The sequence below is a fragment of the Chaetodon auriga genome, chromosome 4 (assembly GCF_051107435.1).
Source record: "Chaetodon auriga isolate fChaAug3 chromosome 4, fChaAug3.hap1, whole genome shotgun sequence".
NCBI classification, from domain to species: domain Eukaryota; kingdom Metazoa; phylum Chordata; class Actinopteri; order Chaetodontiformes; family Chaetodontidae; genus Chaetodon; species Chaetodon auriga.
The window spans coordinates 1,120,714-1,142,813 of record NC_135077.1 but is presented as its reverse complement, the minus strand read 5'-3'; the positions used below and the strand labels follow the sequence as shown (position 1 = coordinate 1,142,813).

The 22,100-nt window shown below is 44.2% G+C and overlaps 3 protein-coding genes across 3 annotated transcripts; 2 read left to right on the top strand and 1 right to left on the bottom strand.

The window, feature by feature from the left end:
• Nucleotides 1-3,072: 3,072 nt before the first annotated feature.
• LOC143319799 (solute carrier family 22 member 7-like) lies at nucleotides 3,073-8,939 on the top strand. The gene is made up of 9 exons (XM_076729017.1): nucleotides 3,073-3,453; nucleotides 6,249-6,352; nucleotides 6,445-6,599; nucleotides 6,739-6,907; nucleotides 7,359-7,482; nucleotides 7,881-7,990; nucleotides 8,066-8,280; nucleotides 8,420-8,528; nucleotides 8,726-8,939. The coding sequence occupies exons 1-9, from the start codon at nucleotides 3,073-3,075 to the stop codon at nucleotides 8,937-8,939; spliced, it is 1,581 nt and encodes a 526-aa protein (XP_076585132.1).
• A 742-nt stretch (nucleotides 8,940-9,681) lies between these two features.
• LOC143319352 (ATP-dependent RNA helicase DHX15-like) lies at nucleotides 9,682-17,652 on the bottom strand. The gene is made up of 14 exons (XM_076728249.1): nucleotides 17,471-17,652; nucleotides 15,198-15,537; nucleotides 14,865-15,058; nucleotides 14,614-14,773; nucleotides 13,952-14,170; nucleotides 13,397-13,564; nucleotides 13,172-13,258; nucleotides 12,930-13,079; nucleotides 12,729-12,837; nucleotides 12,446-12,637; nucleotides 11,177-11,299; nucleotides 10,503-10,693; nucleotides 10,208-10,377; nucleotides 9,682-10,127 (listed from the first exon to the last, which is right to left on the bottom strand). The coding sequence occupies exons 1-14, from the start codon at nucleotides 17,530-17,532 to the stop codon at nucleotides 10,010-10,012; spliced, it is 2,283 nt and encodes a 760-aa protein (XP_076584364.1). The 5' UTR covers nucleotides 17,533-17,652; the 3' UTR covers nucleotides 9,682-10,009.
• Nucleotides 17,653-19,550: 1,898 nt separating this feature from the next.
• On the top strand, nucleotides 19,551-22,034 carry LOC143319289 (extracellular superoxide dismutase [Cu-Zn]-like). The gene is made up of 2 exons (XM_076728119.1): nucleotides 19,551-19,657; nucleotides 20,682-22,034. Exons 1-2 carry the CDS (start codon nucleotides 19,644-19,646, stop codon nucleotides 21,313-21,315), a joined length of 648 nt encoding a protein of 215 aa, XP_076584234.1. The 5' UTR covers nucleotides 19,551-19,643; the 3' UTR covers nucleotides 21,316-22,034.
• The last annotated feature ends 66 nt before the right edge of the window (nucleotides 22,035-22,100 follow it).

Here is a 22,100-nt window from a genome sequence, read left to right as displayed (position 1 = left end):
GCCCTCTGGAAAATGCAGTGGGCCAATCCAGAAGCGTCAGCCAACTCAAGACTGGCAGGCGACTTTCCTCTTTATTCACTTGTTATATGAGAGGAATTTAATGTGTGATAAACAGAAGGAAAAACACAGCGAGACATCAAACTGTCATGGCTTCACCCGACTGCCAGAGTTCATCAAGAGCACTTAGCAACCGTGTGAGAAGAGGAGATGCTGAAGGATGGTTCAGTGTTATGATATTAAGGCCATCGTGGGCAGCAGGGGGGCTCAGTGGTCACAGCGAGAAGGCCCTGGACCATTCTGTGTGGATCTTTCCGCCATCTTTGCATGGTCCTCCTATGAGCACTCGGCTTTCCCTCGCCGTTGAAAACAGTAACGTTTGGTTAATTCGCCTGTCAGTGCTCTGAACTGGAGCTGCACATCAGCTGCTCCTAATATATACTGATGACAGGATGGACAATATATTACACAGTTTGAATTACATTTTAATTTACATCTGAACTCAAAGATCTTGTTTTAATGATGTGTCAGTGTCAAAATAACAATCAGGACATACCTATTTTCATTCCTGTACAGATGGTACCCAGGTATATTTATCAATGAAGCCAGAAGAAACCAGTCAGTTAACTAGAATACAAGCGCGTCTTCAGGACATAAAGACCTGGATGACCTACAATTTTTTTGTGGCTAAACTCGGACAAAACTGAAGTTATAGTACTAGGCCCTAAACACCTTGGAAACTTACTTTCTGACAATATAACAGTTATGGGTGGCACTGGGTTGGCTCAGGCTTGCCTTGGACCAGCCCTTATTTATGCTGCTATAGGATTAGAATGTCTGGGGACTTCCAAAGATACACCGAGCTCCTCTTATTCTTCTCTCCCTCTCTCTGCTTTCATGTCCTATCAGATAGATACTTTATTCATCCCCAAGGGAAATTCACAATCAAGGCCTGTTACTAATTTAGTTTCCTCCCCGGAGTCTTTGCGCTTTGTTGTCCCACAGGTTCCCGTGGATAGTGGCTGAACCTGGATTGCGGATTAAAGCTATGTCTCCTGCCATGGCCCTAAACCTCTTTATGTCCATTTAACTCACTATGGACAGAATTAATCTCACTATGGACAACATTAAATTCAATGAACACCTTTAAACTCACTAGGAGCACTTGTAAATACTGAAGGAGTAGCTTTAATTTCTTCTTTGTACCTTCAAATTCACTTTTATGTACCTTTAAGTTATTTATGAGTGTGTACTATGGCTTTAAACCTTCAAATTATTCAAAATAATAACCAAGAAGGACTGTTTTAGTTACAAAATATTAAAATGTAAAGATTTATTAAACTCAAGATGGGTCTAAACAAATGCAAAATTAAAATTACACTTAAACTTATTACAAAATCCCCAATACACAAAGAGACAACTGTGTTTTTAACTTGATGCATACTCTTCATCAGTTAAGCAACCAAAATATGTGTTGAAAGTGCTTTAGCCACTTGAAATATCAACCATCTTAACGCTCGATGAAAATGTGCATGAAAGGCCCTTTAAACCACAATTATACCCAAGTTACTCTTGCGTTTAGCAAATATGCATTAAAAGCACTTCAAACTTCACCAAATCCAATATTCAACCATAACAATACACATAAAATATTTGTGGGCCCACACTTTAATAAACACGATTAAAATGTCGCAAAAATACTTTTAATCAACCCCCGTTTCAGGCCTGACAGTTGATGGTGCGCGCTTAGCCACAGATGTCTGCCGCCACATGTGGCCGCTAAGTGGGCTAATCCCCCTCTGAGGTCCGTTTTACCTCGTAGTTGAAGTCTCCCGGCAGCGCCTCCTCGTGCAATTAACAGACGTCCTGGTTCCCGTGAAGGAAACAGCTCTTCACCACGGTCCCCGACAACATGAAGAAAACTCGGTCGCTTATCCCTCATCGCCAGAGATGCAAATGCGCCTCACCTGGTCACCCAGTGCGCCACCTGGTTTCCTCACGTCTCCATCTCCTCTCGAGCGCTGGCTAACGGCTAGCACTGCGGTTAATACAGTTCGTCCGAAAACGCTAACTGGATGTAAGATGGTGGTTAGCCGCCATGCTAATGACGTCCAAGGCTGCCTCGTGCTAGCTCGATGTTAGCTTAGCTGTTAGCTTAACATTAGTTGAATGCTCACACTAACTCTCACAGTCTTAATACACTTCATTCAACTCATAAAAGCAGCGACAGAGACTTTCTGTGCCACATATCTCCACTGTAGCTCTTCTTAAAGTTCAGAGACCGAATAGTGACGAGGTGAGCAGCAGTGCGCTGTTTGCATCCTCACTGGGACAGACGGCGAGGCCTTCACAGACCAACACACCGTGTGCTCTCACTCACCCTTGCCCTCGCTCTGACGCTGTTATCCCGCCCCCAACCAATCAGAAACCAAGAAACTTGACGTTGCCTCTTGACTGACTAATTACAAGTAAACTCAAACAAACAAACAAACATCGGCCTAAGATCCAAGCTAGCGCGTGAAGTTTTAACACCTGCCTCTGGCATCGCAAACGTTAAAGAAACGCATTATGATGCTTTCCAGGTCGGTAGTAAATCACAAAGCAATCAAGGAAATAGACATTTAACCACATTTTATTCATCATATGTTTTGTAATTGAATCTGAGAAAATCTACTGCACAGTTTCGGTGTGTTGCTCGATGGCTCTCTGGTGCAGCGTTACTCTCTGGGATTCAAACTGTGGATATAACCTGGACGACCCCCCAGCGTTGCCAGTTACAGTTTTACTGAATTAAAGTTGACTCAGTGTCAAGAGGCACATGTTCCTTCATCTGCTTTGATCATCTGGGGTTGTTAAGAAATGATTTACTCCTGAAAATGTGCCGCACTTGTCGAGTCTTTACTAAACATTCACACCGTCACCGCTGACCATTAACCAAAGCACACTGATACAAAAGGAAAGTGGCTCACTTTCAAACTAACAAGCTAACCTGCTTTCTGTTTCTGATAATTTCCACTTTTCTGCCTTCCGACACCATTTCCAGTTCTTATTTTTCCTTTTTCTTCTCAGTTTGAGATGAAGTTTGACAGTGTGCTGGCAGAGGTGGATGGCTTTGGGAGATTCCAGCTGACAACGATCCTCTTGCTGGTAATTCCTCGTATGACTCTGCCTTTTCAGTTCCTGCTGAATAATTTCATAGCAGATATTCCCTCTCACCACTGCGACGTCAGCTCTCTGGATGATGGAGGTGTTTTGGGGAATTTATCCCAGGCTGAGAGGCTTATTGTTGGCATTCCAGTGCAGGAGGATGGGACTCCAAACTCCTGTGAGATGTTTGCAGAGCCTCAGTATCATCTGCTGCTCAACTCGTCCAACATCACTGCGCTTCCCACAGTGCCGTGTCAGAGCGGCTGGACGTACGATAACACCACCTTCAAGTCCACTCTGGCCACTGAGGTGAGATTCATCTTTTTCTATCTACGAGGGACGAAGCTGGAGTCAATCTGACGTTATTCTTTACTCACTTGTGTTTCCTCACAGTGGGATCTGGTTTGTGATAAGAGAAGAGTGAACGGAGCCACAGCCACTATCTTCATCATGGGGGTCATGCTTGGAGCGCCTGTCTTTGGTTATCTTGGTGGCAGGTGACTTCAACCCTTAAACCAATCACGCTTCTATTTGTTGTCCATCTACTTTATTTTACACTTGTTTTTAAACAGCACTTATTTAAAATAATATAATTCTATAAGTATGATAATGACTTTTTTGTTTTTAGCTTACATTAGCCTCCACGCTGCAGCCAATCATCAGCCAGTTCTTAAAGCTTTAACAGAAGTTAAATCTGTCACCTCTCAGGCAGAGTTAATACTCGACTGTCAGCTGGTCAAAGGTTGTCTAACCTGAGATAACTTGGTTCTATTCCTGTCATAATCTTTGTCCTTATCATGTTTTAACTTTTAAACATCAGAGAACATGAGGGCTTCCAACATGAAAGTTTATTCAGGTGTTGTCACAACATCTTCTGAACATGTCAGAAGTATCTGACATGTTCAGCAAAGCGTCAGCCTGTAATCAGGTATGGCAGGAAAAGACTCTGCTCTCCTCCATGTTCACCACCATCTTTGGACTCGCGAGTACATTCTCGTATCATTTTGCCATGTTCGCTGTCACGAGGTTCCTCACTGGTTCCTCACCTTGATCACCTTGGTCCTTTGAAAGTAGTACAGGTTTGTCTGTTCAAACCAAATGAATGAGTAAAGAGATAAAAGATCTGTAATTCATATGAGACTGAACAGTACAACAATTCTATTCGCATTCATTTTACAGGTGAATGCTCAGACTGAGTTTCTTTTTAAATGTCCAAACAGTTCTCATCAACAATCCCTTAAATGTAGAGGGTCAGTGAGTACTTAGAGCCACACTGGCATCAACCTTATGTGAGCTTGCAGCTGTCAGTGCTGCTCAAATACAGCGTTTATCACAAACCAGTAAAATTATTGGTTGTTTCAGACCTGCTACTGATTTTCCGTCAGTTATTGATATTCTGTGTAGCGCCATAAGCTGACAAATCGTTTTCTTTTAATCCTTCAGGTTCTGTCCAAAGCAAAACTATCAGAGAATGAAAACAGAAAATATTCCTATTTGGACCTTGTGAAGACCCTCAGAATGAGGAGGCTTACCGGTATTTTGTGGTATAAACAAATGAAAGTCTCACTTCTAAAGCCGACAGAATGCACACAGCTACCTCGACACGAACTGAAACATCTCAACTCAAATGCTAAAATAAAGCTTGTACCCACATCCAAGGCTCTTCTCTGGATAATGTGTTCACTAAATGACCCAGAAAAGTTTGCAGATTAAAGCTTCTCTCAGACGTGCAGCCATGTTTCAGACGTTGTTCAGCAGTGTTATCCACGTTAACTGCTTCTTGGCACAGGCCCCTGACTGGTCTGAGTTTTTCTCTGTAGTTTAAAATCCTGTATTTTTACTCCACGAGCAAAGCGGAGTGGCTTACTGCTCTTCCATGGCCCTTACAGGTGTGTCTGTTTCCCCTCTGATCATGGTTCTTGAAGAAGTCTGGCTTCCTCTGCCAGGTGTTGTTTTCTCCCTGCTGGCTTCTGCTGCAGGACTCTCAGCTTGTTTACCTCCAGAGACAAACAACATCAGCCTACCAGAAACCATTGAAGACGTGGAGCTCAGAAGGTACTGGGCCTTATTCTGAGCTGAAGTTTGAGGTTTTGAGCTGACATGAACATGATGTGTTAAAGATCAAACTTCGTGTGTTTCAGGAGCCGATCAGTGTCAACATCTCGCGAGACATCTACTATATAATTGTCTTCATATGATGTTGGGGAATATCATTGATTGTAACATGTTTAAATACCAAAACTGTAACCGCCTACGTCTATCTCACCTAAGCAAAATCAGTATTTACAATAACCATTTAAAAACAAATGTGATCACATACATTTCATCACCACTGAATTTTGCCTACTTTTGTGTTGCACTAAAGAGACTTTTTCAATGAAATGCAATAAAACTATGACTCGTTTCACATTCAGAGGATCCTGCTTTAACCACACATTCCTCCTGCTTCACACTTATATAGACAAAAGTTGTTTTAGTGGTTAAGTCGGTAAAATATTCACCAATTTCCAATGTAATTCAGCAGCCAATGAAATGCCAAAGGTTGTCCTGTCCAGGTTTCAGAGTTGGGTTTGTTGTCTGTTTCTTTTCAGTGAGTGAGGAGAGAGGATTATTTTCAGTGTCACACAATGAAGTTCGAGAACATTCTAGCTGATATTAATGGATTTGGAAGATTTCAGGTAATGATCATTGTAATCAGCTTCATTGGCCGCTTCACGATGCCCTGCCACTTCATGCTGAACAACTTCATCGCGGCCGTCCCCTCTCACCACTGCAACATCAGCTCTCTGGATGACGGAGGTCTTTTCAGGAATTTAACCCAGGCACAGAGGCTTGCTGTCAGTATTCCAGAGCAGGAGGATGGGACTCCAAACTCCTGCCAGATGTTTGCAGAGCCTCAGTACCATCTGCTGCTCAACTCCTCCAGCACTGCTGAACTTCTGACGGTGCCGTGTCAGACGGGATGGGTCTACGACAACACCACATTCAAGTCTACGATAACCTCACAGGTGAACTACATTTCTTTTCATTTATAAAACATCAGAGTGGACTTGAACGCATTTTAAGGCAAAGCCACTCGTGTCCTCTTTCTGTCTTTGTATCAGTGGGACCTGGTGTGTGACAGGAGAGGGAAAAACAAAGCAACCGCGACCATTTTCTTTGTTGGAGTGATGTTTGGAGCCATGTCCTTTGGAAGCATGAGTGACAGGTACTGCAGCTTGGTTACTTACTCCTCTGCTAGCTTTGATTACAAAGTGTTCCAGTCAAATTAATACTTGGAGACTCTCTGACTCTCCTCAGGTTTGGCCGAAGGATCATGCTGCTGGTGTCATATGTGTCTGGAATGGTTTTTGCTGTGGCAAGTGCTTTTTCTACAACCTATGTGATGTTCGCGGTGCTGAGGTTTTTCACTGGGTTTTGTATCACTGGCATCATCATTGTCTCAACAGTCCTCAGTAATTACACATTTTAATTCCTGTTGTAAACTGTTAAGCATGTCCTACATCATGCTGTGCTCACCTCAGACCAAATGAAGATCTCTAAAGGTTTCGGCTGAAGCTTGATGCCGAATCATGAGGTGTTTGCTGTTTGCAGGTGTGGAGTGGGTGGACATTGAGCACAGGAAACTGGTGGGAGTGATTGACAGCTTATCCTGGACATTTGGGAACACAATATTTGCAGCCATTGCTTACTTTGTGACTGACTGGCGGGGGCTAATCATTAGCGTCACCTCACCTCTAATCTTGGCCATCATCACCTGGAGGTACAAAAGCTTTTCACCCAACAGTGAATCCTTATTTAAAGGTGCTGTGTTTTGACAGACTGCTTATCATTTCAATGTTATTCAGTAGACAATGTTTCAAGTACCAAAGGTTAATCTCCCCAAAAATTAACGAAGGTTTAAGATCAAATGTGCAGTAACGAATACAAAATCAAGAGCAGCTCATAGTCCTACAAAGCAGCTGCCTAGAACTTGACAGACTGTATGTAAATAATCACATTATTCATTTCTTAACCTGGTATCCGTCCTCTCTAACATATTCTGCCATGCTTGAGATTCTTTTATTTAAGTCCTTCCAGACACGGATAACAGAACTTTGTACTGTGCCTGTGCCCAACTATGGTTAGACACATAGGTTTGGTATATACTGCACTATTTACTGCATTTGTTTTTAATATGTATTATGTAGTAAAATCAATCTCTTCAAAATCAGGTGGATGCCGGAGTCGGCAAGGTGGCTCATTGCCAATGGGAAGCTGACGCAAGCTCAGATGTATCTGAAGAAATGTGCCAAGATGAACCGAACAGAGGAGTCAACTGAGACACTGAAGACAGAGGTCAGCATATTCCAGATGATTGTTTAAGGACCAGTGTGAAGGATTTAGTGATTGAAGCCTGAACATCCTTCCCCTCACCTTGGTATGTAGGAGGACCTGCGGTGGCCTTCACTGCAACGTAAAAATGCTAAAGGTCGACTCTGGAGTCAGTGTTTGGTTTGCTTATTCTGAGCTACTGTAGAACCACGGCCTGCGTCTTATGTAGATATGAAGAGCTCATTCTAAGCTAAGAAAGCACAACAGGTGATTACACTCACGAAAACAGAATGTCATATTCCACTGCTGCCAACAGATCCCCCTGAATCCTCCACACCGGACCTTTAAGTCAAGACTACCAACAAAAGCTGCCAGCTAGCTACTAAAAGAATAAAGAATAATGCTGCTTTGCATTCTTTCAGACTCTATCGACCATCGTTGTGACTGAGAAAAGAGATCGGGCCTATTCCTACCTCGATCTGATACGAACGCCCAGAATGAGGAAACTGGCCCTGCGCACCGGCTTGCTGTGGTCTGTAGTCTTAATGCCACTGTACTCCAGATGAATCCCGCCTTCACTCTGATTTAATGAGTCTCTCTTTCCCAGGTTTTGTGTGGCAACTACATTTTACGGCATCAGCTTCAACATCTCTGGCTTTGGGCTCAATCTCTATCTCACTCAGTTTACCTACGCTTTCATTGAGGTGCCGGCCAAAGTGTTAGTTTACTTCTTACTGGATAAGGTTGGCAGACGACCCACCGAGGTGGGAGCTCTGCTGATGGCTGCCGTCTGTCTTGCGATCAACATCGTCATACCTAACGGTAAGCGCTCATTCCCGTTCAGGCATCTAAGCTAAAAGACATTACGGTCCGTATGCACAGGAATATACAAGAAATTCTGGCATTTTCAACGTTAAAACCTAAAACAATATAAACCTCAGTTACTGTGTCCTGTCTTCAGATATGTCTGTTGCCAGAACAGTGGTAGCCATCATTGGCAAAGGCTTTTCTTCAGCATCCTTTACAACTCTGGTCCTCTACAGCTCTGAGCTCTATCCCACTGTCGTGAGGTACCTGAACAAACCTTCCCTTTCTCCATCTTCTCAATCTGAATCACATTTTTGGCTTCGTAACACACAGCACATACAAAGCAGGACATTCAACAAAGATGCTTTTTCCTACCAAAAAGTAATAAACTCTTCCTTCAGAGCCCTGAAGTTGGTCTCCTCTGAGGCTAAGAGCTCCGTCTATGACTGTTTTTCCTCAGACAGAACGGAATGGGCTACAACTCCTTCATGGCTCGCCTCGGCGTAGCCATGGCCCCTCTGATCCTCTTACTGGATGAGGTGTGGAAGGACCTGCCCCAGCTTGTCCTGTGCTCTGCAGCTGTACTCGGGGCGATAGTGGCGAGAACGCTGTCGGAGACTCGCGCCCGGTGTCTGCCAGAGACCATCGAGGACATTGAAGAGCAGCAGCAGTGAAGTCGCTGCCATCACAGCGTTTTCAGCTCACTTGTTGTTCGGTTTCTATATTTCTTTATTTAGTGCAGGACTATTAAATTGGGTTAATATTGGTTGGTCAAATGATTTTTAAGGAGATATGAAGAAAAGTTTTCTTGGAGATTGAACACATTGCTCTTTAAATTAATCCAGATTATTGACAGTAAATGAAAAACCCAAGCAGCTGATTGGCTCCTGATCCTTCAACTTACAAGCTTTATCATTTTTACATCTCTGAGCACTCAAAGGACTGTTGCTCCTTTCTTAGACTTTTCATTTGTTAATGTTTTCTTTTAAAACCTTTCCACAGCACTCATGTTTTCTTTTATCTTATTTTTGACCTCTGAAACTCTTCAGTTTTTATCTCATGACCCGTCTTCTTGGTCCTGACCTGCAGGCTGGGAATCAGTTCAAACTTGTATAATTGTGATAAAATAAAGCGCTTTGGACCTGATTATGTTTCCAGAATACTCCACAGGCAGTATTTTGTATGAGATGCTTTTCAGAAGACACGGCAAAGAGCCAATATGTTGTATATTTGTTCATATTTGAACTGAGGTATGAATGATGTTTCATCATAAAACAGCCCCTTTTCAAAAGGTATTTCCATATTTTACCGAGCAGATGCATTTTAAATCTGAAAAACACAAAAGCCAAGAAACTCCACTTGGGACCAAACTGCTTTTGCAATAACAGGCTTTACTAATTAATATGTACACAAAACGTAAGTCAAAGCTCCTTTATTAAAGAAACAAAGCAAGCACAAATGTTTTTTCTGACTCAGCAATCCCCTAAAGGAAAGTCAACCACATCTAAATGACATGTTTCTGATATTCCTTTAAAAATCCTTATAGCCAGGTCTAATATTTACTGCTGATATTTCATCTGACATAACACTTAGTCACAGAATTAACATTGATGGGAAAAAAGAAAAAACAAACAAAAAGAAAACAAAATATAAAAATCAAAATGCCAAATGTGAAACATTAAGATACAGAAAGATCTAAAACTATAGTACGCAGTTGTTTTCCAGGACACTTCTTGGCCGTTGTTCAGTACTGGGAATACTCCTTGCTCTCGAGTTTGGCAATGATTCGCTCCAGCTGTCGTTTAGCTTCACATTGTGGGAAGTTACTCATTTCATAGTACTGAGGTGCAATCTTCACCAGCCTGAAACACAAGAAGAAGAGCGTGAACACGTCTGTCAGGACATCAGCTGCGGATGAAGTTTGAGGTCTCTGCTCACGTACCACTCTGGTTTGATGTCTGTGCAAGTGCGGATGTAGTTTTTGGTGGTGAGGACGAATTCGTTGTATAGGACCCACTCGGGCTTGTGGTCCAGGACTGTGGATGGGTGCAGCTGGACCACTTGGTTGTCTTTGACTGTGAGGTAATGACCCGTGCGCTCTAAATGAGCCACCTGGAGGATAAGAATAAAAACACAGGTGAGTGTACGCAGGGGGTTCATGCACAAACAGCTCTGCTGCTAACTGTTGGATTGCAGCCCGACCAGAGAACTACTTAAACATTTACTCCGGCGCTCACCTGCATGAAGAAGCCGGTGCAGAGCGCTCGGCGGATGTTGATGTAGTAATCTCTGCTGGTGAACTCGGTGCTCCGGCGGGGCAGGTTGAAGCGGTCCATGATCCTGGACAGCTGCTGCCGCACGTTGTCGGCAGACATCAGCGAACGGTAGTTGACAAAGTTATCATAGCACCACTGGTTAGACTCGTGGTCTGGAAAAAAGGAAAGACAAGGATTCGGATGGAGTCGCCAATCATGACAAAGCCACAGAGAATTAACAACCAAATGAGCAAACACAAGTTTTGGTTTTACAACCTCCAGCTTCACTCTAATATAAACCCTTTACACTCTGCCTGCCTGCAGTGAACTACAGATACACTAAATTAGCATCTGGCTTGTGAACACTGCAGCATTTTCGTGCTGCAGTATGATGAGGAGGAGGGACGGAGCAGAACTTTAAGGCCCCTCTGGTCCAAATAAACTGCTCATTGTTACCTTGCTTGGATATCTGAGCTTTGCCCTGCAGAATGATGACTGTGCACAGTTTGACACCTGAAGACTCTCATCTGCTGAAGGAGGAACATTTCTGTCTGTCTGAGCTTAAGACGTGGACGTACAGGCTCGATTGGTCGCCGACTGGACCCAAAAAAACGACTTAAACGAGTGTCAAGAGGACCTTTTAGAGGGATACTCACTTTGTTTGAAGGCGTGATAGACGTTGAGCAGCGTCAAGTGGTCTCCGTCGATGTGAGCAAACCTCATCTTGGACTCGTCTGCTGCCTTCTTAGCCTCCGTGGGGCGGACAAAACACTGCGGGACTAAACAAGGTTGGTATGGGCCCCAACAAAGCCGCCCATAGGGATGAGTCACACATTCAGAGAAAAATGGAGCAAAGCCTATGATGCTAGGGCACTCGACACTGCGCTGGGACAAGGCAGGACCACAAGCTCTATCAAAGGGGGCTGCAGTCTTTTCTCAGGGTCATTCCCAACTGTAATGGCTATTAGCTCGTAGAGAGGGGGGGTCATTTAACCACATCTGTAAAACAAGAGTTTTCACACAACTACAAAGTGTTAGGGACACCAGCAATATTTGAACTTTTCAAGATTTTTGGTACTGACACATACTGGCTAAGCCTTTACGCGAGCATCTCATTAAAATACTTTCCGGCAACACAAGAGACCTGCGCATGAAGAGCATCCTCCGAATCCACGTCGTCTTTCAGTGAGCACAAAACTGATAAATGTGAAGAAGTTTAAGTGGTGCCTGCCCTATCCACCCGAGACAAGCTCAGAACGCAGAACACATCACGGCCCAAAGTTTAAACCTAAAACTGAAGCTTTCGCACTGAAGCGAAGCTGCTCAGAGTGCATCCAACCAAAACTACATCTGTGGATCATCGACGTTTTCAGGGTGACGGGTGACGTCATGTCAGGGCTGCTTGTCTTTGAAGTAATGGTATGCAGATTCTGTTACTCAATACAATAAAATAATGATACAGTACATATATTATACTCCCTGCACTAGGTTTCCACAGGAAGAACTAAACGCTTCGTTTGACGAACAGCCTCAGATCCACGTGATGAAGGTAAAGATCGACCAAAAGGTTTAAGAAACAAAACAGCATGTCGACTTTTTTACATCTGAATCTACATTTCTAATAAGCTTCAGCTGAAGATCTCACTGGTCTGCGCCTCACGGAGAGAAAAACTCAAACATCTGCTCATCGTCACATCTGGATGTAACTACGGTTCAGACGTTAACTCGATATTCTGTTAAAGCTTGATGGACAATCTGTACAGATTTAAACAAAAACATCAGAAATCAGGTCAGAAACATGTTAAATGGCCATTGGCTCGGCGGGACTCTTTGGTCCCAGTACCACCAGTGAGTACAAGTGTTTAACCCCCACAGACTTGGCCCTCAGAAGGCAAGGAAGAGGTCAGCCCAGTCCTGGGCATTACCTGACAGCATGGCAGTAATGGAAAGGATCTCGTTAGAGCAGTTAAACTCGCAGCTGGCAATGACCATCTTAGCCAGCTGGGGGTCCAGAGGGAACTCTGCCATCATGGAGCCCAGCTCCGTCAGGTCGCCGTCATCGTTAAGAGCTGCCAGGTAATTCAGCAGCTCCAGGGCCCTCATCAGCGTCTCCGGAGCTGCAGAGGGAGGACACAGGCAGACAGGTCAGACACCTGCACCTGTAGAGATTAACGTTGGACCGCTCGATCAGCCTAAAGACGAACTCACCTGGTGGATCCATGAAGTCAAAGTGCACAAGGTCATCGATACCCAGCTTCTTCAGCTGCAGCACAACAGATCCCAGGTTGGATCGGAGAATCTCAGGGTACGTGTTATCCTGGAGGTGATTCCAGTGTTAATAATCAACAAAAAAACAAGATATCCATTCTCAGAACAGGCTGAAGTGAAAGTCAAACTGTCTGCACTCACCTGCATTTCTGTTTTGTAGGCCTTCTCAGTGTAGAGGCGGAAACACTTCCCTGGACGTGTCCTGCCGGCTCGCCCCGCCCTCTGCTGGGCGGACGCTTTGCTGATGGCGGTGACGAGCAAAGACTCCACTCTGATGCGAGGATTGTAAACCTGGACGCACAGTTGAGAGCGTGTTTCAGTCATTGCCCTATTACACACAACATTAAACGCAATAAAAATTCTAAGAGTGAAGCTTTTCCCACCTTTTGCTTTGCAAATCCAGGATCGATGACAAACACCACCCCGTCAATCGTCAGGGAGGTCTCAGCGATGTTTGTCGAAACCACAACCTGAGGAGGAAGCAGCAGGCTGTCAGATGTCCAGCAACAAACGGACTCGTGGTGTGAAGCCATCCCCTGATAGATGCTTCATTGAAACTAGTTCTGCTAGAATCAGTGAAGTAATCAGTTCTGTTCTGTTGAACATACCTTTCTTCCTATTGCTCCATTGGGCTTTCTCGGAGGAGGAGGCTCAAAGATCCTTTGCTGCTGCTGTGGTGGCAACGTGGAATACAGTGGAATGATTTTGATGTCTCCGACTTCAGGTCCCAGGTCATCGACCTCTCGCTTGATCCGCTTGCAGGCCTCATCAATTTCCTGAGGGAGACGATAGGATTACACTCCTGTGATCGTGAAATCTCAGACATGAAGCTTAAAAACTTAAGCTCACAGTGACACTAAGCAACACCTAAATTAACAATGTGTCAGCAATAATATTTTGCATCTCGGCTTTTATTGCACAGTAACATCTAAATGTTACGCAGCAGCACTCTGAACAAAAGCACTCAGATTTAGGAACACGCAGGCCTCTTTGAAGACTACAGCGGTTCATATCAGCGAGGTGTGGCCAGGCCTGCTCTAAGTTTTACAAACCAGCAGATGTCGCTGTGTTTACTCAATCTGAAGCTTCAAATGTTTTTCAGCACAAAGAGACAGAAAACCCAAATCTTCACCAGCCGTCATGCATCCATCACTGACTCTTACCTCCTGACCTGTGAGAAAGAGAAGGCAGTCACCTTCATCTTCCTCACACATGTGGATCTGGATGACGGTGCGGATTGCCGCCTCCAGGTAGTCTCGCTCCGGTTCGGGAGTGTAGAAGATCTCCACCGGGTGCGTGCGTCCGGGGATGGTCAGCAGAGGACAGTTGTCGAAGTAAACCTGGAACTTCCCGGCATCTAGCGTGGCGCTCATGACGATCACCTGTGCATGAAGGAGAAACGTGTTTCTCCAGCTCGTGTTTGTTCTGTTTGAGCACCAAAACGCAGCTATTTTGAGACGAGTGCAGCTCCAGACGGCTTTTACTCTGATCAATTAATAAAACAGCTTTGGCAGATATTTTAAGGACATTTATTTGATCAAAATGATGTTTTTAAAGTCCTCTGCTCTGACAAAGTCGTGCTTACGGGCATTTTCTGTGTAAACTACCACAATCTGTTTCACATGTTCAATACTAATATACCAATAATGATCAGTCCCAGGGAGGCAAAATCACTGCTCCAGATGTTTGGACTCAGCATCTGTGTGTTTTCTGGACAAACATAAAGTCTTTAATGGCCTTCACACATTATTTAGCCAAATATTCTCTACGCCACGATAAAAGCAAGCAAATAATCCATCGCTGCTATTACAAAACCAAGCAGTACCTTCAGATCCGGTCTTTGACGCACCACCTCCTTGAGTACTCCCATCAGGATATCTGTGGCCAGAGTTCGCTCGTGGGCCTCGTCCAGAATGATCACACCGTACCGCTCCAGCAGCGGGTCGTTCATGGCCTCTCTTAGTAACATACCATCTGTCATGTATCTAAAGAAATTGCAGACGTGCTTAGTTGCGTCGAGACGCTCTGGGCCCATAAAAAGCACTCACTGTGCATTAGCAGACCTCTATCACTTACTTGAGTATAGTCTTAGCAGAGCTGCAGTCCTCGAATCGGATGGAGTAGCCGACTTCCTGCCCAAGCATGACGTCCATTTCGTCTGCCACCCTTTGAGCCACGCTCATAGCTGCCACTCTCCGGGGCTGAGTACAGGCGACCGCCCGCTTGGGACCGGGCAGGCCCCGCACCATGTCCACGCACCACTGTGGGATCTGGACATTAAAGCAAAGGTTGCAGTTAGATCAGATTCAGAGATTTTACGCACACTGACTATGATGGTATTTCAAAAGCTTTCAACAAGCCTTCAGAGTGCAGCACAGAAGAGACGGGCTCACTGACTGCATTTCACACCTGTGTTGTCTTTCCAGAACCAGTCTCTCCCACAAGGACAAAGCTCTGGTGACGCGTGATGATTTCGCTGAAGTTTTCCTTGTACTCCCACACTGGAAGCTGTAACCTCTTCTTCAGGATCTCATAGTAGCGCGGCGTGTGCGGCAAGTTGGTGAACGGGTTGATCTGCTGGTGCATGGCCATCTGCTTGATGGCTGGCATGCACGGCACAGGCGCCGTGCTGTTGGAGGCACTAGAGGGCTTCGGGTCTCTGTCCCGGTCTCGGTCCCTATCCCGGTCCCGATCTCGGTCCCTGTCCCTGGAGCGGTCCTCACGGTCTCTGTCGCGGTCCCGGTCTCTCCTGTCAGCATCAGAGCAGAGCATCACTTGTCAATATTTCCAACGTAACAGAATTCACCGTGAAGGTGTTTTGTGATTTTCAGTCTCACAGTATCAGTGGATGAATGTTAGTTTAGCCCTGTTAGCATCAGCAGAGACGGGAAAGTTTCCTGCGTTTACGCCTTTCAAGCGTTCACGAGACAACTGAGGACTGTTGAATGACTGCAGGATTGGTCTTGTGAAGGTAAAATACACTGTGCAACGACAACATAGTAAACTATTCATTCAGTTTGGGTCCATGTTTGTTTGTTTGATCCATATCAGGAAGCAGCACCTTGGCAGAGACGTCCTGTTCTAACTAAGACTCGGACATTGATGTGAACTCTGTTTAAAACTAGTAATCATAGTGAGTCTCATATGACATAAACAGTGTATTAACCTGCCCTTACATCCACTTTGGTCCAGTGATAATGGATTTTGAAGAAAACTGCTATTGATATTTGACAGTTCTGAAAAATCCCAGCATAAATGAATCCATCGACATAGTTTTTCTTTTTCAAAAATACAGAATTAGAAGAAATAATTAAAAGGAACCCTTAAATCTGTGAATGGGGTGTACTGGCACGTCTTAGGAGGTTTCTGTAAGATAAGATAAGATAAGATAAGATAAGATAAGATAGGACTTTATTGATCCCACACTGGGGAAATTTAGTCGTTACAGCCAGCAAGTTACAAAAAGTAAGTGGCATAAAGAGGTCAGAACAAAAACATGGAAGTACATACAGAATAGAAAAAACAACTATGTATATGTACTTTTGTGCAGATTCAAAAAAAAAAAAAAAAAAGTAAATGCCAAAGAATCCTACTGACATACAAAAGTTCTGAAGTACTGTAGACTGTCTGAACAGACTGACCAACACAGACACGGACATGTCTGCGAGGCTAACACTGGCTAATATGAGCACTCAACTGTCAACTGATGAACCGCAGTTAGCCAGAGGTGAGTTAATACAGCCTGATACGACAACCCGGCATGAAGAGGAGAGTTAACAACAGCCCGGCATGAAGAGGAGAGTTAACAACAGCCCGGCATGAAGAGGAGAGTTAACAACAGCCCGGCATGAAGAGGTGAGTTAACAACAGCCCGGCATGAAGAGGTGAGTTAACGAAGAGGCGAGTTAACAACAGCCCGGCATGAAGAGGCGAGTTAACAACAGCCCGGCATGAAGAGGAGAGTTAACAACAGCCCGGCATGAAGAGGTGAGTTAACAACAGCCCGGCATGAAGAGGTGAGTTAACAACAGCCAGGCATGAAGAGGAGAGTTAACAACAGCCCGGCATGAAGAGGTGAGTCAACAACAGCCCGGCATGAAGAGGAGAGTCAACAACAGCCCGGCATGAAGAGGCGAGTTAACAACAGCCCTCAAAGTTTCGGTGAGCGCGATGGAAACAAGGTTTGATGGGAGCTCAACATTCACACAGCAGGTCGCTATTTTAAGAACTATCAGCTAAATCATCTTTAGCTAGCGAGCAAAGGTTGTTAGCATCTGGCTAAGTTAACGTTATCCACACACACACACACACACACACACACACACACACACACACACACACACGTGCCTCAGAGGTGAGGCTAATGTAGGATGTAGCTACGTTAACGAAGCTACATCCTCCGTTGGTTAGCCAGAGTCGTCCTTAAGAGCTACATGAGGTTATCAGCACAATGTGGCTCAGCGCCAAACATTTACGATCATGTATCACAGGAACACTGAGGTGTCACCCAAGAGCTGTGGCTACGACCAGAACCACAACATTAACAAACTCAGGTTGTGAATTTTCGGTTCTTGTTGCATCCACGGTGGCTATTAGCCAAATTAACTAGCATCAGCTAACAGTTAGCTTGCAGGCTATCCAACTGGTTAAAGCAGACATGTTCACTTCGGACCTTCACCTACCCTTCAGATCGCTTCTTACTGGCGTAGTCATCACCCAAATCCAGACGGTGTCTTTTGGACATCTTGAGGAAAAAAATAACTTTAATGTATTAACGCGACCACAATTCTACCGGGCAATATGGAACTAACTTGGTGTCCAGGTTCCTTTTCCTCCTTTCAAATGTCTTTTACAGCGGCTGTGCGAATCACATCAGCGCCGCCTGCTGGCCTGGAGGGTGAACTGGCGCTTCCACCCGCAGACACGACTGGATTACCACCTGGCAAAGACCTTCCTTCAGTTTTATGCTTACATGAATTGATGAAGCTTTTATTATTATGGCATACATACAACTGTGCATGCACGGTTTACAAGACACCACAGATTCAAAAAGGCCAGATCCAGAGTACATTTTCAAAAATAAAGAGAACCAATTCAATCATTTTACAATGCACTTTTCTAACCTTCATGTCCATAAGACAATTCCTAAATCACTAACAAAACTATGTAATTCTGTAATTCTATACTTACAAAATCCATTGTTCTCTTTTTTTCAGGCCCTGTTAACAAAATTAGACACGTGAAAACTGATCAGCCTGTTCAAATGTTTGGTGACTTGTTCATCATATTTCTTGGTTTTCTCACGCCTTTTTATGTAAACACACTCACATATCATCACAGCATGTAGGCTTATAATGCAGAATGAATTGGACACACTTTCCATGTTTCCAATATGTTTTTCTATGTTTGGTTTTATTAACATATTTCCCAAATTGCAGAGGGGGTGGGAGGAGAGGCCAGGTGGCTCATTTTTGCCCTGGACCCCCTCACAGCCCAGATGGGCGCAACACAGGGACGTATCTGTCCCTCAGCATCTCTCTACCATCAGGGATATCCACATGTAACCCAAACTATGTGAGAAAAAATAGTATTTCCTGTTTAAAGGAGTGATTTTGTCAGAAAACAGGCAACATTGGACCACATCGTCACTGAAAGCAGTAATTTATCGAGCAGCTTATTCACTGAAGTTCAATCCTGATCTTTACTGGAGTATTTAAAAGTTAAGCTATTATACATTTCAGAGGGAAAAACTGCACTTCCTCCCACGACGTTTACATGCAAATTACTGTTACTTTTAAAAACTGCAATGAGTATATAAATGATCAATAAAAGTTCTAAATGATCTTTATAATGTACATTTAGTAAACTAAACTATATCCAAAAGTATATAAAAATGTTATTAGTTCCACAACAACCAACAACATACTGTGACTGAAGACGTTCATAAGCTGACAACTTTCTACTATATATATGTATTTTTTACAGCATAGTAGGATACTGCTACTTGACTTGTTCAGACACTGGAAGTAAGATAAGATAAGATAAGATAAGATAAGATAAGATAAATTAAGTTGTAACAGACAGCAAAGAATAAAAGAGACAAATAAAAAGAACAAAAAAGAAAGAACACAGAATAAAATCAACTATATGCAAATTATATACAAGAGTAGAAATGCTACTGCCTTGAGAGGATTGTACATGAGTCACATATGAATAATAAAATACATTGGGGTTTTTGTACTATTGCACAATGAAAAATGCATAACACAGTGAAAATATGTAATATTGCACATGATGTTTGCACAAATGTTAAAATATGAATGACAGAGTGTGCAAACATGAGCTTGTTAAGAAACGTTGGAAAATGACCTTTCAGCACGAGTCCAGCTGATTTACTACATTTTCAGTCTTTGCACTTTCCTGTTGTGTTAAAGGAGCTGTCTTTAGGACTGAGGGAGACAAGTGTCCACAGTGTGGACGTTACAGCTGTGATGAAGGTTACTTAAGGAGGAGGAGGAGGAGTTTCTGTCTCAGGCGATTCATAACAGACAATCTGCAAGTCTGCACGATTTTAGGCTTATTAAAAAAAAGAAAAGAAAAACAAAGAAAAGGAGAAAGAAAATCCGGCTTGTAGAGCAGCACGAGCTGAAAAACACGGACTCAGCTGCTCAGCCATGAAAAGTTCACAGCATCTTAAACGCGTCCTGAAGCGTGAGGACACGCTGACACGGTCGGTGTGTCTCTGAGGACTTCAGCTCCACCCTCAGACAACGACGCCCACTGACAGACTTTATGAAACACTCCATCTCCACCCGTCAGCCGAGCACACGCTGATCCTGAGTCTGTCTGCTCATCATGCGTCTTCACGGGTGAGTGCGCTTCGCTCCTTTGGCGGAACCTGAAGTCTGTGTTTGCGCTCTTTACTGAAGCTCATGTGCGGCACAAACACTGCGACACGTCTGCGTGCTGACAGCGCAGCCCGCGCGCCTCATGAGGCCCAGAGTCAGATCAGGGACCCCGGACAGGCGCTGTGAGCTCGTGCGCATTCACCGTGAACAGCGCAGGGCGCGTGGAGAGAGGCTGGTGGTCAGGATGAAGAGCACTGGGAGCTGTGGTCTCTTCCCAGCTCACACTACTGAACCTTTGCGCTACTGTGTACTTTTACTTCAGGGAAATATTGCACCTTTTTACTCAGCAACGTTTTCGGTCTCTGAGCTCATTTATTGACAGTTTATTTGACCTGATGTTGCACAACAGACAGATCAGCTTACAAATGCTCATTTACATATTTCATAATGTTTATGATTCACGGTTGCTTTGTATTGAACAGCGTACGTATTTCTTTCATATTTTTAACATATTCTCTCAGATATTTCTCATTTCCTTAGTCTGCTCTGTCGCCGTTGTACAACGGGAGCAGCTGCACGTGAGCCAGTCTCCCCTCAGGCATTAAGAAAGTACTCTAATACTTGTGTACTTAATTGAAATAGTTCGTTTTTCTGCTGCGTCACACTTCTCCTCTACCTTTTACAGGGAAATACTTTTTACAGCTCTACTTTCAGATTAAGATCTCACAGACAAAATGAATGATGATGTAAATTTGGAGAATCTGGACAGATTAAGTCCCTCAGCTCCCCCATCTATTCCAGCTGTTCAAATACTTCTTACATGCTGATGGATTACTTGTTGTAATCCCATAATAACATCCTGAAAGGGGTTATTCTACATAAGAAGTACTTTTTTGACACTCAACTACATTTTTCTGGCAGTAATCTGCATTAAGAAATGCAGGACTTTGACCTGTAGTGATTTATTTTACGGTGTGTTGTTGCTGCTTTTACTGAAGTGAAAACACACGTGAGGCCTCGTCCTAATCGTTTTCCTGTCTTTCAGGTCAATGGGTATGTTGGGAGCTCTGCTGGTTCTGCTGGCAGGCTGTCAACAATGTGTCTCAGCTAATAGTGACACTTTGGCTCCACCAGAGGTCTCTCTGTACAATGGCACCCTGTATGCAGCCTGCAAAATGAGACCCAACACCCCGCTGGCTGCGGGTCTGCCCAGAGTCTACGGTCAGGTGCTGTTTAAGCAGGATTACCCTCAGGGGAAGCTCAAAGTCCTTCTTCGGATCAGTGGCTTCCCAGTAAGGGGTGATCCGGAGCTCAGAGCAGTGCACATCCATCAGTTCGGAGACCTGAGCAAAGGGTGTGAATCCACCGGTGGCCACTACAATCCTTACAATGAAGATCACCCCAACCACCCCGGAGACTTTGGGAACTTCGAGACCCAGCAGGGGAAAATCAGCGCCCTGATAGAAGCTGAGGCCACGCTGTTCGGAGGGGTGTCTGCCATCGGAAGAGCCGTGGTGGTCCATGAGAAGATGGACGACTTGGGGCTCGGTGGAGACGCTGGGAGCCTGCTGAACGGAAACGCTGGGGGGAGGCTCGGCTGCTGCATCATCGGCCTTTCCACCCCTGACCTCTGGAACACACACTACAAGCAGTTCAACAGGCGGCTCAGGGGTAACTAGTGTGTCAGACACTACTGTGGCTCAGTTGACAGATTTTCCCTTTATATTCATTCATTATATCTTCCTGAAAGATATAGATTTTTCTACCAAGAGGAATCAGTGATTCAGTCACATCTTCATTCTCCCAACATTCAACAGTGGCTTTTGAAACGTAGCAGAAACTAAAGAAAAGAAAATAAAGCAGACATGAGATATGTTTCAGCTGCGCTAAACGCTGGGCTGATCAGCCCGTTCACCACCTCCTGGATGAACAGGCACAAAGTTCGGAGCTGACATTAAGGGTCCCTGCAGGGTGACTCCCTGAATGTCCCTCTAGCACCACCATCAGGTCAAAATTTAAATTTCTACTTGCATAAGTGACAATGCCTTCAGGTTCTGCTGGCGCCAATTAGCAAATGTTAGCATGTTAACAGGCTAAATTGGGATGATTAGCATGGTAAACATTACACCTGCTTGCTTTAGCTCGTTTGCACTGTCACTGCACAAATAATAAGACAGAAACCAGCCGTTCATCGTCTGAGCCCCAAAACAGTTCTACATTTTGAACATTTCATTTGAAAGATATTCTTCATTCATCAGAAAATGTGACTCTTTCTTTTTAAATTTCTCCTGATTAGCGTAGCTCACTCCTCATGTGTCTTTCTAAATCTGTCAACTTGAAGGGCCTGAGGACGGATTTCTGTTGTCAAACATGCAAATAAAGACGTTTGACTCCTCTCTTTGTGCTTCATTTGAATGTGTTCCTAATTCTGTTCTTAACAAGATGTTGTTGTTTTTTTTTACCA